At 40.6% G+C, this 16,418-nt stretch overlaps 1 protein-coding gene across 3 annotated transcripts in view; it reads left to right on the forward strand.

The window, feature by feature from the left end:
* MIPOL1 (mirror-image polydactyly 1) overlaps positions 1–16,418 on the forward strand; it is a 206,414-nt gene that overhangs the window by 145,040 nt on the left and 44,956 nt on the right. For all 3 annotated transcript variants that reach the window (XM_064149041.1, XM_064149059.1, XM_064149050.1), the window contains one exon: positions 7,660–7,754. In XM_064149041.1, the coding sequence (XP_064005111.1) occupies positions 7,660–7,754 (95 nt within the window). The remainder of the gene's footprint in view (positions 1–7,659; positions 7,755–16,418) is intronic.

Genomic DNA, 16,418 nt, shown 5'->3' on the forward strand with positions numbered 1-16,418 from the left:
ATTTTTACTGGGGAATTTGTTATGATGAAGACAAAAAGCTGGACCTCATAGTGACATCTTTTATAAACTTTCTGAAAAGCTTCCTAAAATTATTAAATTAGGGACAGATGAAAGACTGAGTTGGATTAGATGGACTTGCAGTACAATACATCCTGGTGGAAATGGAGATTCCCTTTCTGGAATAAAAGGGGTGTTACAAGTTCACCATTTTTAGTTCCAGTTAGAGAAAACATTAAGACATTCTATGTGAAATAACTGGAAAATATTCATATACTAAAAAGGCGGCGTTGGTGCACTTGCATCACATATGTGAAAACTCTGATTTCAGCTCCCTGTTCCAAGCTGGGCACCCTCAAATGTTTTGATGTCTGGGCTGCAGGAGTCTCCTTTCCTACAATACATCTTCTGTCTGGATCTGCTTTTCACATACTTGGCATTTTAATAAACGATTTTTTGGTACCAGTCACAGAGAGAGGACATAGAGCAATGAAAGTCACCCAAAACAGGGAAGTGTTCTCACTGCTGGGAGCTACCATGTCCAAAGTGAGTTAATGCAAGACACTGGGGCTCAACATTAGGTTTCTGCATCCAGAAGATGAGAGACCTAATCATATGATTCTATGATTCTATGATTCTATGATATGGCTGGGGAAGAGTTCTCTCTTCTGTCAGAAATGCTGCCTGCCATTCCTCAGAAATATTTCCACCTAAACCAGGCATTATTGTTCCAGTGAAACAATGCTTTTTATTAAAAACAGGGAGGGGGCGAAGTTTCATTAACTGATATTTATTCTGACCAACAGTAGTATTAGATTGTAGAGTAAAATCTTATTATGGTTAATTGTTTGATCCTGATGCAAACTCATAAAGGTCACGTTTGCTGTTGAGATCCCCCTCCTTTGTGCCCAGAGGGAATGTCAACTCCGGGTGTGGTTGTGGCAGCGTATTGGGGGAAGCGTTAGTTTAAAGGCTGTTAGAGTTTCCACCACTGCCAGTGTTACCCTGAAATTCACACATAGAGACAATCCTTAGCTGGTTCTTCAGGGTCGTTTTTCTAGCTCTACTGATCCTTTTGCAGCAGCACATTTCCATCAGGGTTCAATAATAAAGTTATTTAATTAACTGTTAGTTAAGATGTATTGAGATAGAGAAAATGATGTATCATGAAACAACATTTGATGGATTCCTAGTGATTTCAGTTACCATTACAAACTTTTAGAGGTCTGGTTCATCTCCCAGAAATTTGGTGAATATTTGAAACTGCATTTCAAACTTAAAAAAGAATTCAACATGAAGTTTTAGTTTTACACTTTAAATTTGGATTTGTTTTTGTTAATTTGGCAAATATTTGAAACTGCATTTCAACCTTCAAAAATTCATCATGATTTTATACTGTGATTTTGGATTTAATATGGATTTCACAGCGTGTCAATGATTTTTAACACCTACTCTGGTAGGGTTCTCATTTTCACTTTTGCTTTTTAAAATTGTGGAGGGCAGCTGATACTTAAATGCAAGTTGAAACATTTTATCTCATTTTCTAGGTCAACATGTCCTCTGTTTGTATTGTAATGAAGCAGTTTGACACATTAGCACCGTGATTTAAAAATCAAGGAGATCACTTAAAGCGTTACTAGAGTGCTAGCCATTTTCAGTTCTCTCCTGTTAGCTGGAGTCCTTTTCGTGACCCTGAAAACCTCTGATCCTCTAATTAATAAGACAAGTGCTTATATTCTTTTCTAGATCAAAGCATCACCTGTTTCTGTTGTTGGTGAAACAGTTTGATATGTTGACACTTTGATATAGGAAATAAGATGAGCTGTTGTAATCTGCACTAAGTAGCAGCTGCTAATGTAAAAATAACAGAATGGTTAGGAATTGGATGTCATAATGTGTCAGAACATGACCTGCTCTATCATGTGGGACGCAGTTCTCTTACGGACATGAAGTGTGAAATATAAAAGCATTTAAAATGGTGTCAGATTAAAATATTTCTACAATGGTTTTCAAACTTTTTCCCATTTTGGTTTTTTTCTTGCTTATTTATTTTAATTAAGAATGAAAGAAACCTTTGTTCACCTTCACAGTCCCTTGCTGCCCTGCGAAGATACTTGACCTCTTACTAACCAGCTAGCCTGCTAATATCAGCTGAAACAGACTTCTACCCCACAAGAAATGGGGACAATTCTCAATTTTCCATTTGTGGCTAGATTCCATTTCAAACTGCAGGTAGCATAGGACCACAGGAGCAGAGCAGCAAGACATCCTATTGCCATCTTTCTGCATTATACAGCAATTACCTTAGACACTCTATATGCTTTTCATCCAGCCTTCTTCTAACCAATAGGAATATCCTGTATCAATAGATATAAAGCTGTCAGTAGCAGCTGTTACTGAGTTAAGGAATACTTGCAGGTTAAGAGGTATCTTGGTCAAGCTGTAAGAAAAGTGCTTAGGTGGAAAGGGGGTCAGTTCTAATCTGGTTCATTATAACCTCAGCAAGAGTAAAGAGTAAGTCTTCTACAGGAAGAGTATTTATTAATCCATAAAGTTATGTCTTAGTACACAGAAGATACAGAGACAAATTAAAATTGACAGAGGTTAATCTAAATAGGCCCTCGGAAAGGAAATTAAAGCAAACAATAGTGTAAAAACTGAAATGAAAACAAGGAAAGAGGAAATGTGCCACCACTCTGAGAATGGCATGGAGATCAAGGATAATCCGGATTAGGTCTGAAAGTCTGTGCTTTGTTTATTTATTTGTTTGTTTTTCTCTTGGCTTTGGGCAATGATGATGTAAACTCTGAGGACAAGGGTTAAGAAAAGTGGACATATGGAAACACACTAAATTAGAGCAATTCAGTACATTATCGTAGTCAGACTGGCATAATGGGTGGTTTCCATCCCCTATTCTGAAAAAGCTGATACCTGAAATTTCAGGAATTATAGTAAGTTCTTTAAGAAATCCCATGAGGCTGTGTAATATGAGAGAGACCTAGCAGAGGCAGCATCTGTATTTAGAAGGACAAAAAAAGTAATTTTGGTAATCACAGACCAGTCCTCATTGTGAGGCTTCAGAGTTCATTTGAAAGCAAAATGTTTTTATAGCCTGGATCCATCAACAATGGATTGCAGTGCAACTTGCACCCAAGTAAGATCATGCAAGAATTCTTTTTAGGTATGATAACTGGTTATTTAGGCAAGGAGACTTGTCAAATAGAAGCTGACACATAAGCATATGTACAGTGCCATATGGAAAATTATTAATTACAGTGGAGAACATGTATATTGTTGTTTTACAAGCAGGCACAAGCTTAATGTCAGCAATGCTGCTTGCTGTTAACTGGGTTCCCCTAGCACCTCTTGTTTGGAAAAATGGGCACACCAAGCTCATGTCTGTCTGCAGAATGTCATGTACCCGTGAAGGAGATGAGGGATTAGTCAAAAGCATTAAGCAACTAGTTAGCAGGATGGCAACATCAAACAGCTGTGAAAGGAGAAATGTTAAGGTCTGAAGATTTTACCAGTGAAGTTTCTCTCCCATTTCTCACCATTTGGTGCTGAACCAGTTTACTTTAATGTTGTCAGTGAGAGCCTTTGGCATGAAGAGCAAAAGCGTACCAGCAAAATTGCTTGATGATGCAGATCTACGAGATGTTGTTAATACAAAGTGGAGATATTCTTGATACAGAGTGAGTTCAAGCTGCCTTGCAGAAGGATTGGAATGGCCTCAAATATCGGAAAAATAAAAGCAGTGGGATGGAATTCCATAATACAAAGTGTAAGGTATCATCATATCAGGATGAATAAGAATTTCCAATGTTAGCTGGATAATGGCAATGAACAGGAAAGCAGATACCAGAGGGTGACTGTGAGCAAAAGGGGTGCAAGAATGCATCAGGTAAGATGTTTCCACCGGAGTTAGAATGTACTGCTAACAGAGTACTGATGAGGGGTGAGTTTGAACTGATTAGGAGAATGGAGAGCCTGCTTACTGACAGATAATAGGAAAGATTGTTTGTTCATCCTATGGAAGGAAGGAAAAATAAATGTTTTCTCTAAATATATATGGGTTGAAATAGATATTCTCTCCCTAAATTCACAAGGAAAAACAATCAGTAAAAAGATAAAGCTATGAAGCTTTATTTACTCAAGTTCATTGAATGCTTTTTCCTTCTGTTGGATATTAGAAAACATTGTGAAAGTCATCTCTCACCCACAGGGAAAATGACAGCCTAAAATGCTGAGTGTTCTAACCTCTTTCAGTTTAGATTAGTGTTGAAGGTTCTTATGTTTGCCCTAGAGCAATAAGGAGAAGATAAAAACTAGTTTTACCCCCTGTTTTCCTTTACTTAAGTCTTGTACTTTTCAAGCTGTTGAGTTGAGAAAACACATAGTGTTAATTTAAAGACCTTTAAAAAAAAGCAACAGCAGAAGAATCAGTAATGAGACTTTCTTAGGTTCTGGCTATTTTTGTTTGATAGGTAGCAATTTGCTGTTAGATTTAACTGAAAAAATTAAATTTTCAACAAGTAATTGATAAAATGCAAAATGGGAGAAGTGTAGAAACAAAATCTCTCTTCCTCAGGCAAGTCAGATGGGGGACAGAGAAGGAGAAAGGTCTGGCCACATTAAAACAAAAAATGAAAGCACAGGGACGTGGGGGCAAAGCAAAATTGTAAGAAAGAGACCCTATCTCAGTGATCAGCACACTCTTTCAAATTTAAACAGGAACTTCACTGAAGGTGACCCCTTTGCCAAAGTGGAGACCAATTTCTTGTCTAAATTGATCTTTTTAGGAAAGATCTCCACCATAGGAAGCTGAGCATCATTCTTTTTCTTCGTGTTGATCTTTCTTTACCTTGCCTTTAAAAAAAAAATAGTAATCAAGACTAATCTATTTCTGTGAAGAGTTCTGATTTCCACAGCTTGACATATTCCAATGAAATAATATTTTGCTTAAAAGTTTCCAAGCAGCTATTGTTATTGCTAGAGGTGAGCTCATGTAGGATCTTTGCCATGTGCACCATGGATGGATTTCAATATACATTACAGACGTCTTCCAAATGTTTTATAGTAGTGCAGGCACCACTGTTATTTTAGTTAGCAATTTAACTTTGTGATGGGCATTGTTTTTGCTTTCCTCCTTCTAGTGAAGGAAAACATCTCTCTTTTGGGAGGACATTTGAGTCTTTTATTTGTGTATACCACTCCTTAGACCTGTGAATTGCGGCTCATTCTGTTGCATGGCTCCATACAGTGCTCAAAACCTTTCATGCTTGAATTCTTGTTGATTTCATGCAGGTCCCTAGTGTCAACCCCACTACATGCTACTGAGGAGCTCAGCAAGTGACTTCTTCAGGTTTTGTAGCTGGTTTTGTTGGTGGTGTTGTTTTTAAATCCAAAGCACCGGATTTTGCTGTTGTTTTTGCCAATGCAAACCCAGATACAAACCCAGTAAAATCAGTTCAGCTTTGCTGGAAAACTGACATCAATAAGAGTCTTCAGTCTCTACTGCCTTCTGACTTTTGTCCTGAAAGGCAAATGAAACATTAGGTGTATTTTTTATGATAGTTCTCCAAAGAGACTAGCCGTTAATCTCTCCATGAGTAGGTGTGTCAGCTGCAAACATTTCCTTCCAGTCTACCATTTCAATCACACTTCACAGTACACTGAAAATTGGCAAGGATGTTAATTATTGGCCTCTAGAACAAACCACCTACTTTGATTCAAGTGTGTTTTCCAATTTTTAAGAATGTTGTTTCACCTACAGAACAGTATAATTACAGAAAATAGCTTGGTTTGGCTAACATCCTTGTGTTCTGTGAGTTCTGCTTGCAAGGCAGCAAGCAACACTGGGCAAGAGGCTCACCTGTGGAGGATTTTAACCTCTTGCTAGCAGGAGTTCGGGCTTGACAGCATCCAGTATATTGTTTTCAGTATCAGAATCTCTAAATCAATGTCACTCAGAGGTTAAACATTAACACTTTCTGCTTTTAAAGCTGAAGGAACCCTCCATAGAGCAAGAATGTTTCTTTTTATTCTCCAGGGAATTTCCTGTTAACATTTTATGAATGTCTCTTACAGGAGCAATTACAGCAATGGGTTCTTTACCCAGGCAATGCAAAACCCTGCAACCCAGGCAGTGTAAAACACACTGAAAAGCTCAGTGCAGGAACTGGTTGTGTAGCTACATTTGTGCAATGCAGTGTTTAATAAAATTCGCCAGGAGTCAGCCATGTATCCAGGACGTGATTAATCAACCAGCAGAATAAATTGCCCATAGATGACTGGGAGTTGACAGTAAACAGTAAAACACCTGCCTTGAAGACTTTCAGTCTTAACAGACAAACAGGAAACAGAAGCAAGTGGGAGTCTCATTTCATGAGAACGATTTTGAGGCATACAGAGTTGTTCATGGTTATACAGTGAGTTTGACGGAGCTGGAGGCTGAACTCTGTGCATTTTCCGTCATGCGTTTGTAGTTCGTGTAACAGGTCTTTAATTTACTAGGAAAATTTTCCACTATGCTGTCCTGAAAAGCTGGCAGAGTCCACAGTCAGCGTTTCTCACATATGTGCCTCTTAGTTTGGGGCTCCATGGTTTGTACAATTAATAACTTACTCCGTGAATTTTAAACATTGGAAAGCAGCCCAATGCTCAGGCTCGTGTGTCAAAGAATTGCCATGCAAGCCCAGTCTTATTTGTTGTTACAACAATTAATCATCTCCTGATTTTAAGGTAATTTATATGGTATCTTGGCCCTCCAGGGAGTCCTGCAGTGCTCTGGAACCTGGACGTTTAAAATTAATGGTGATTAAGCTGTAGGGCCATATTACACATACATGAATGCTTTCTTCTTCTTCCCCTTCTTTAGCCGTAAGGCCAGGTCAGGGCTGGCTACCTTCCTAACTTAGAAGCCACATGCTGCAATTTCCATAATGACTGAGTCACAAGCCCTTCACAGTGCAGTGTGAATAAACAACGGGAGGAGGAACATCCGGGAGGGTTCACAGGTGGAAGATAGAAGTGATTGCTCAGGGATTCCTGCACTCCACTGTAGCCAGATCCTGGGTGAGAGTGCACCAGATGCCAGAGCAAGCCGAGCCAGCGGTGCGGGTCTCAGCAGCCCCAATGGCTCATCACCTGCCGCCACTAGGAATGCAGATTATCCAGCGTCTGCTCTCAGTGGCATCAGACAAGGCTCCCACTGCAGGAGCCACACTTTACAACCAGAGGCCCATGTGCAGACCAAGAGTCACACATCAATAGTTTGTGGCTGAGTGCCTTGCTTCACTCTCTGTGTCAGTCAACAGTTTTCCACTATAGAAACATCCTACCAATATGAAACGCATTTGTTGGTAAACACTTTGCTGGGCTGAAGACATCTAAGCTCTTAGCCATTCAAAAAGTTTGCCGTATAAGTGAGGGAAGCCATTCAAAACATCATTCTGCTGGGGGGAAATCCTTAGAAACAGCTGCAATGCTAGAACAACAAAGGAATTGTCCTAAAAATTGCATAGGCAACGTTACAGAAGTGTATCACTTTATATATGTCATTGCAATAAAGTGTGACTGGGATGAACACAGAAGGGGTTTTTAACGTTTTCCAAGCAGTGTGGATATTCTGGATAAATGATTGTGTTTATCATTTCACAGGCACAACTGGTAGCCTTGCAACAAGAAAAGGAGACTGCTCTTCAACAATGCAAAAAATTAGAGGATGAAATCCAGACACTGCGTATTTATTACAGGTAAAATAATTAATAGCCATGGGAATCAGTGACTCGTAGGGGAAATTTTCTATACTGTGTCTGTGCGTGAGGAAATGGCCCTATCGAATTGGTATTTGTTGCAATTGTGAGTACATCCTTGAATCAAGACCTGAATTTCTGCTCTGCTGCTCACCAACTATCTCTTTGAAATATTTTTCTTATAGCCTGATTTTTCTCTTGCTTTATTCTAAGGGAAGGGGAAGTTTGCTGGCAATTTGCTCTCATAAATGGTGTGTGAAAGTGATGCATTCTCTTAAAACCACGAGCACAAAAGAACCGATTGACAGAAGTGCTTGTTTGTTCTCTGGCTATTTGCATGTACCTAACTTAAGTTTATTGTTTTAAAATAGTAACATCTGTAACTCTGAAAGATTTTTTACTTTTTCAACTCCAATATGCTGTGTATGTTCTTTTATGCATGCTTTAGTTCCTTATGTTCTGTAGCAGTATGTAGAATGAGAGAAATAGCCATTCTCTCATCATTTTAGTGGGCTGTGCTGAACATTTGCATAATCAGTGGATTTTAGTCCCTTAGGAAAAGCTCTGTGTGGTCCAGTGAAGGAGTTAGGTTGTTTTATGAAGTGAGTTGGGTTACAGCTCTCATTTCATCCTGACCTTCTATGTGAGAGGGGATACAGAGCTGACAGCAGGTTAAAAGCAGGAGAATTGGCATCAACACAGCAGAAAATTGTGAATCTGAAGGCTGAATGTCTGTGATGAGGGATGTGGGCTGCAGAGGTAAATAATAAATGTAGTGTGAATATTATGTTCATTGGAAATAAAGAGGACTAGTTAGCTATGATTAAAAAACATTTGGAGTTACAGAACTGTGTATGTTTTCAGTGTTTCAGCATTTATAAGTGAAAAATATTCCAGTTTCTAGAGGTTTGGGGTTTTTTTGAGTTTCCCCTTCTCATTAAGTTTATTAAAACCTTGGAGGAAAGTTTCAAAACGAACTTTTGTTCCTAAATCTCATAGGCATTTATTTAAAGCCTGTTAATAGTGAATAGAAACCCCAAGCAATTTGTTATTAATTGCTTTTAATTAATTTGGTCAGCATCTAGAGTAGGATGATTTACCAAGGTAGAAAGAATTTACTATAGTGTCTTTTTACTCACACAAATATGCTTTGTAGAAAAATTTTTAAACCAAAGTGCAACTTTTTAATTGATATTTCAGACATTAAGACTTTGCTTGTGTTTGTCTCTGCACGTTGCAAGAGATTCTTCATTGGCTTTTGAGCTGTATTTTTGACATAGGGCATCACATTTGCACCAACATATGACACTTAACAAGTGTAGTATGCAGAAGCTGCAGTTTACTTAAGGAAATGCTCTAAATCTCAAAAATGCTAACAATAATGGCTTGCATGAATCACCACTTAAATGTACAGGTCCTTAATTTGAACAGGCAAAATTTCACTGTAAGTGTGATGATAGCATTTGCAAGATTTACCCATTATGTGTGGAAATAGTCACCTGATTAAACCTAGGAACAAGAACTATTGTGCCACCACTGAATTACACAAGTTACATAACATTTGAGAACATCAAAAGTAAAATATTTTATATCTTACCTCACTGTTCTTAGAGGAATGTTTTTTTCTAATGCATTCTGAAGTGAATCCATGGACTTGCAGATTGATAAAGGTCTGCAAGGAACTCTGGAGGTCATCTCATGCAATATGCCTGCTCAAGTAGGCACACCTAGTGCAGTTGCCCAGGACCACATCCAGATGGGTTTTGAATATCTCCATGGATAGAGATTTCACCACCTCTGATACAGAGGCACTATCTGAGCATACAGAGACATGGCTAGGAAAGTCAAAGGTCACCTGGAGTTTAACCTGGTGAAGGATATAAAACGTAAAAACAAGACTCTTAAGTTGATAAGTAGAAATGTTTGAGTTCTCAAGTCTGTCTTTTGCCTTGGTTAGAAATTACTTGCACCATAATGAGGATTCTTCTGAATATCTTAACAATTTGGTAAGTTTTCTTTATGCTGCTTGAGTATCTCTAGCCTCTGTCATCCAACAGTGTGGCAGTACTTTGAACACATGCCAAATGAGTGGCATGTGAAGAAAAGAATCTATCTCACGTTTGCATAAAGCTTAGGAGGCTGTGTCGGGCCAAGGGTGAGATGACCACGATGATCATGAATGACAAAGCAGAGAGTGCATTTCCCAGGCCATCCCAGCTGAGTGAAAGTTTACTTTCTCTTTTGTATGTGGAAGCTAGCTAAGGAATGCTTGTATAGATGTCTAGTAAGTCTTTTTATTTCCTTTTACTGCTTGCCATGCTATGGTAATCTCAAGTAAGCACTGAGAGTGTTTTGAACAGAGATGGAATTTTGGTGCTTTGATCCAAATAAGTTAGCTAGATAATCTGTTGTTCAAGACTCCATTTCCCTGCAGTTATTTCTCTTATGGCCTTCAGAGCTCCCCAGTGAACAAAATAGAGGCTTCCACCCATGCTCCCCTCCTCATCTGAAGTGTAGAGCTGCAATGAGGCAAATTAGTATCACATAGTGCACATTTACTTCATTTACTTTTCTGTCATCCTTTTACCAGCTTTTCCCACTTTATGTCATCTCCGCAGTGCCAGCATGGCAACAGCTTGCGAATTTTGGCTCTATTTGGTGTTGTGTCCTTCTTGGGTCTTCCTTGGCATTAGAAAAAGCATTTTCTCCTATTTTTCTTCCTTGTTTCCTTGTTTTATCTAAGATTTCTGCATCATCTTTTAACTTTGGAGAAACAGATTTAAGGAAAAAAAAAAAAAAAGCCAAATCAAATGTTTGTTTGTTAATAAATGTTTGGTAATGTTGAAGTGTACAAGGGATTCCTAAAGCCATGCCTGTGTGTACAACAGCATTCTAGGAGTTTGATCATAAAAAGTAATGACTGTATGCATGGATTAACAATTTTTGAATGCACACCTGTGTATAGAATCACACTGAAATGTGCATTTTTATACTTATCTGTCTTTTGCTAGTATTAATTCAATCCAAGAAAAGTCAAATATCATTTTATAATACAAAATCAGGGAAGGGATTTTTAGGTTCAGAATGTATGTGTGAACATGCAGCTATTATGTGTACGCAGGCAGGGAAACAAGGGGAGACCTTCAGGAAAAAAAAACAACCGTCTCTTTTTCAGGATACAAGTTTCTGGTATCTAGAGTACTGCATCCAATTTTATGTCCCCAGAGTAAGATATCTATAAATTGGAGTGAGTTTGACAGAGGGCCACCAGTATAGTTAGGAAGCTGTAGCATTTGCACTGTAAAGACAAAACAAGAGAATGCTCTTGTTCAGCTGGGAAAAAAAAAATAATCATTTTTTGGTGGCTTCAGGGAGACCTAACAGCAGCCTGATAGCATCTGTGAGGAAGTTATCAAGCAGGACAGGCTCTTCACAATGCTGTGTAACGAGGGCGAGAGACAACACACTCGAACTGAAATGAGAATTACCAACTGCTTATAAAGGAAAATTTTTTCACCATGTGGGCTGTCCATCACTGGAACAGGTTGCCCAGAGTTGTAGGACAGTTTGGGTTGCCCAGAATTGTAGGACAGTTTGGGTTGGAAGAGACTTTTAAAATTATCTAGCCAAACCCCACAGTGAGTGAGACCTTTACTGAACTGCCACAGCTTCTCATGATGAATAGTGTCTTAGCAACTTCACCTGCCAGTTCCCTTCTTGATGCATCTCATCAGGTCTCACTGACTTGTGCATGTTCAAGTTCCTTAGATGGTCTCAAATCTGATCTTCTCCTACAGTGGGCATTTTTGCCATCTCATACTTGGAAATTTCAAGTGCCTGGTAAAGTCACGAGTAACCTGGTCTGATCTCATAGCTGGTATCACTTTGAGAGGGAGGTTGACTGGGCTGGAGGCCTCCAGCACTCATTTCTAGCATGAATTATTCTACAGTTCTGTGATCTGATGGCTGTTGCTGTTTAAAGTCATTCAGGTTTTTTCTCCAACTGTGAAAGAAGCCTGTGTTGGAAATCATACCTCTTTGCAGATGAAGTGGAAAATAAATCCTAGCTGTAACTGGAGTTTTGTAGAAGGCCTGAATCACCCAAACCAGAATTAAAATAAGGTTTTGGTAAATAAGTGATAGAACATTGATTTCTATCTGAATTTGGACTTTCAGAAGAGAGCACATCACAGAACAATTCCAGCCTTTTTTAAAAGGAAAGGGTACCAGAAAGGAGGAAAAAGAAAAGGAGGAAGAATCTAGTTCAGATACAGAAGGAAGTTGGCTCCAAATAAAGTTGGGCAGGTTCCCTGCTTCTGTTTGTTCTTCTTCTGTTGTTTCTGTGTCATGTCACAAAAGGAAAATAGTATTTTCTGGAGAGTAACCCAAAAAATACATATAAGAAATGAAAATTTGCATAACAGTTAGGAGCAGTATAGAGTTTCTAGCTTACTAATGTCATTGTTTCAACACAATGCACTTTTAAGCTAAGGATTAATGCAAATTAGAGATCCTCAGCAACTAAAGAAGGCTATATCCAAATAACAAGTTTTGAATCATGTGGGAGTATTAATCCCACTACCTCTTTCTCACATATTTCTGTTGTTTTAACATCATCACAAGGTTTTCCTTAATTTGCATATTTTTCAGTTATGTGATCTGTCCATTTTTATAATCAGCTTCCTTCTGTTCCAGTAATGCTTCAGAAGTGTACGTCTCCTACATGTTAAAATGCTGACATAGACATATGCTAATACATACTGCTTGTTTTTCACATGTTAGCTAAAACAGCATAGCTGTGTGTGAGAAGTACTTCTGTCTATAAGGAAGCACATATGTCTTTTCCCAATTATTTTGATGTTAAATCCACAGTATTTCTATAGCACCAGGAGTTTTCACAGGCAAATCATTTGAATAAATATTACTAAGTACAGCAACAAGTACACCTCTGAAATATCAATCCCTTGGCAAAGAATGATAAAATGGCAAAATAAAAATACAGAGCTATTCATACTTAAAAGTATGTTTTTGTGTTGGAGTCAGATGCAGGGATGCTCAGTGCAGTAACATTACTGTTTACTCTCCAGCTGTATAAGATGTGGACATCTGTGTTAGTTTACACACCTTTGAATGAAGCTGATAAGAGTAAGAATTGGTATGTCCAGGCTCTAAGGCAAAATTTGAGCACACTTTCAGTGAGTTTGGGTAATTATTAAACTGATAATTGTCGTGTCTCCTCTGTAACTTAATCAGGTGCTCTAAAAGTCATGCATTTGCCAAGTCTGATGTTCACAGGGCAGGAGGGACAATGAAAACCTTTTGCAAAAAGTCTTTATCCAAAGGCTCTTCCAATTTGCCATTGAAATCTGTGAGATCACAGTATCACAGTATCAACAAGGTTGGAAGAGACCTCATAAATCATCAAGTCCAACCCTTTACCACAGAGCTCAAGGCTAGACCATGGCACCAAGTGCCACGTCCAATCTTGCCTTGAACAGCTCCAGGGACGGCGACTCCACCACCTCCCCGGGCAGCCCATTCCAGTGTCCAATGACTCTCTCAGTGAAGAACTTTCTCCTCACCTCCAGCCTAAATTTCCTCTGGCGCAGCCTGAGGCTGTGTCCTCTTGTTCTGGTGCTGGCCACCTGAGAGAAGAGAGCAACCTCCTCCTGGCCACAATCACCCCTCAGGTAGTTGTAGACAGCAATAAGGTCTCCCCTGAGCCTCCTCTTCTCCAGGCTAAACAATCCCAGCTCCCTCAGCCTCTCCTCGTAGGGCTGTGCTCAAGACCTCTCACCAGCCTCGTCGCCCTTCTCTGGACACGCTCAAGCATCTCAATGTCCCTCCTAAACTGGGGGGCCCAGAACTGAACACAGTACTCAAGGTGTGGTCTAACCAGTGCAGGGTACAGGGGCAGATGCTAAAATAGCTGCAGGTTTGAATTCACAGTGAGGAGATGTTTACATTTATCTCAGCAAATTTCCTAATGAGCAGAACTTGGGGGGAAAAAAATGCAAGCAATATTCAGTTGAAATTTAATTTAGAATTACCTTTTAGTCTCCCAAATTGAGACAAAGTTGGAAGAAAGGTTGTAGTAGCATGGAGAGATGCATGTCACAATCCCAGGAGTGACATGTTGCAGAGGAATTTATATCCCCAAGTTACAGCCAATGTAAGAGAAGAAGATAGCTTATTTTGCAGCTATGTGATGGTTTTCAATGAGGAAACAAGAGAGTAACTTCAGTGAAACCCTCTTGTACTTGTGAGCTGAAATAACTTTTTTTGAATCACACTTACATACTTCAGCACTGCAAACAGTTTTCTTGTTCCCTACTAATTTCTTTCAGTTCTGTAAGTTATAAACTGTTGAAGACCTTTAACAAAATATAAACCTAAAAGTTTCAGTCGTCCTGACACTTCAATTACTTTGGAATTCATGTTTAAGCCGGAAGAAGGAACCAGAAAACTACAGACATGTCAGCCTGACCTCAGTGCCAGGCAACGTCACAGAACAGGTCGTCTTGAGTGCCATCACAAAGCACCTACAAGAGGGCCAAGGGATCAGGCCCAGCCAGCACAGGTTTAGGAAGGGCAGGTCCTGCCTCACCAACCTGATCTCCTTTTATGATCAGGTTACTCACCTGGTGAACATGGGGCAGGCTGTGGATGTAGTCTACCTGGACTTCAGCAAAGCTTTTGATATTGACTGCTACAACAAGCTCCTGGCAAAGCTGGCAGCTTGTGGCTTGGACAGATTCACTCTGATATGGGTCAAGAACTGACCGGAGGGCTGCGCCCAGAGAGTGGTGGTGAATGGTGCCACAGCCAGTTGGCAGCCAGTCACTAGTGGTGTGCCCCTGGGATCAGTGCTGGGGCCAGTCCTGTTCAATATCTTTATTTATGATCTGGACCAGGGAATTGAGTCCAGCATCAGTAAGTTTGCAGATGACACCAAGCTAGGAGCAGGAGTGGATCTGTTGCAAGGTAGGAGAGCCCTGCAGAGGGACCTTGACCGGCTGGATGGGTGGGCAGAGGTCAATAGGATGAGATTTAATAAGGCCAAGGGCAGGGTTCTGCACTTTGGCCACAACAACCCCAAGCAGCGCTACAGGCTGGGGACAGAGTGGCTGGAGAGCAGCCAGGAAGAAAGGGCCCTAAGGGTTCTGGTGGACAATAGGCTGAAGATGAGCCAGCAGTGTGCTCTGGTCGCCAAGAGAGCCAGTGTCATCCTGGCCTGTATCAGGAGCAATGTGACCAGTGGGACAAGGGAGGTTATTCTTCCCCTGTACTCAGCACTGGTCAGGCCACACCTTGAGTGCTGTGTCCAGTTCTGGGCCCCGCAATTCAAGAGAGATGTTGAGGTGCTGGAATGTGTCCAGAGAAGGGCAACAAAGCTGGTGAAAGGCGTGGAACAGAAGCCCTATGAGGAGAGGCTGAGGGAGCTGGGGGTGTGCAGCCTGCAGAAGAGGAGGCTCAGGGCAGAGCTCATTGCTGTCTACAACTACCTGATGGGAGGTTGTAGCCAGGTGGAGGTTGGTCTCTTCTCCCAGGCAACCAGCAACAGAACAAGGGGACACAGTCTCAAGTTGTGCCAGGGGAGGTATAGGCTGGATGTTAGGAGGAAGTTCTTGTCAGGGGGAGTGATTTGCCATTGGAATGGGCAGGGAGGTGGTGGAGGCACTGTCTCTGGAGGTGTTCAAGAAAAGCCTGGATGAGGCACTTAGTGCCATGGTCTGGTTGATTGGCTAGGGCTGGGTGCTAGGTTGGACTGGATGGTCTTGGAGGTCCCTTCCAACCTGATTGATTCTATGATTTTTCCCACAAAGTTTCTTGTACAGTGACATGGAGGTTCATCATTTTAAAGACTGAAATTAATAGATATGAAAGAGAAGAGTATCAACAAAGTTTTTCATGATTACCTCAAATGAAAGACTTACAGGCACAGAGACAGACTCAATTTTCATTTTAATTACAGCAATAAATCATCCTATTACTGGAGAAATAGATGAAGGAAGATGATTTGTGAGACATTATCTGCAGTCCAGGAACAAAAAAGATTCCAGCTCTGAACAGAGTGATGCATGTTTAGAGGATCACACGATCACAGGATATTAGGGGTTGGGAAGGACCCAAGGAGATCATTGGATCCAACCCCCCTGCCAGAGCAGGACCACACAATCTAGCATAGGTCACAGAGGAATGCATCCAGATAGGCCTTGAAAGTCTCCAGAGAAGGAGACTCCTTGGGGAGCATGTTCCAGTGCTCTGTAACCCTTAAAGAAGTTCCCCCTTGTATTGAGGCAGAAGCTCTTTTGCTGCAATTTACACCCATTGCTCCTTGTTCTATCTCAGGGAGCAAGTGAGAAGAGCATGTCCCCCCTCTCCTGACCAGTGCTCAGATGTTTATAAACATTTATTTAATCCTCCATGAGTTTTCTCCAGACTAAAATGCCCCAGGTCCCTCAGCCTCTCCTCATAAGCCATGCTCTCCAGTCCCCTAATCATCCTTGTAGCCTTCCACTGGACCCTCTCCAGCAGATCCCTGTCCCTCTTCAACTGGGGAGCCCAAAACTGAACACAGTATTCAAGATGAGGTCTCACCAGGGCAGAGTAGAGGGGGAGGAGAACCTCCCTTGATCTGCTGGACACACTCATCTTAACACA

Source organism: Pogoniulus pusillus, chromosome 1, assembly GCF_015220805.1.
Source record: "Pogoniulus pusillus isolate bPogPus1 chromosome 1, bPogPus1.pri, whole genome shotgun sequence".
NCBI lineage: Eukaryota > Metazoa > Chordata > Aves > Piciformes > Lybiidae > Pogoniulus > Pogoniulus pusillus.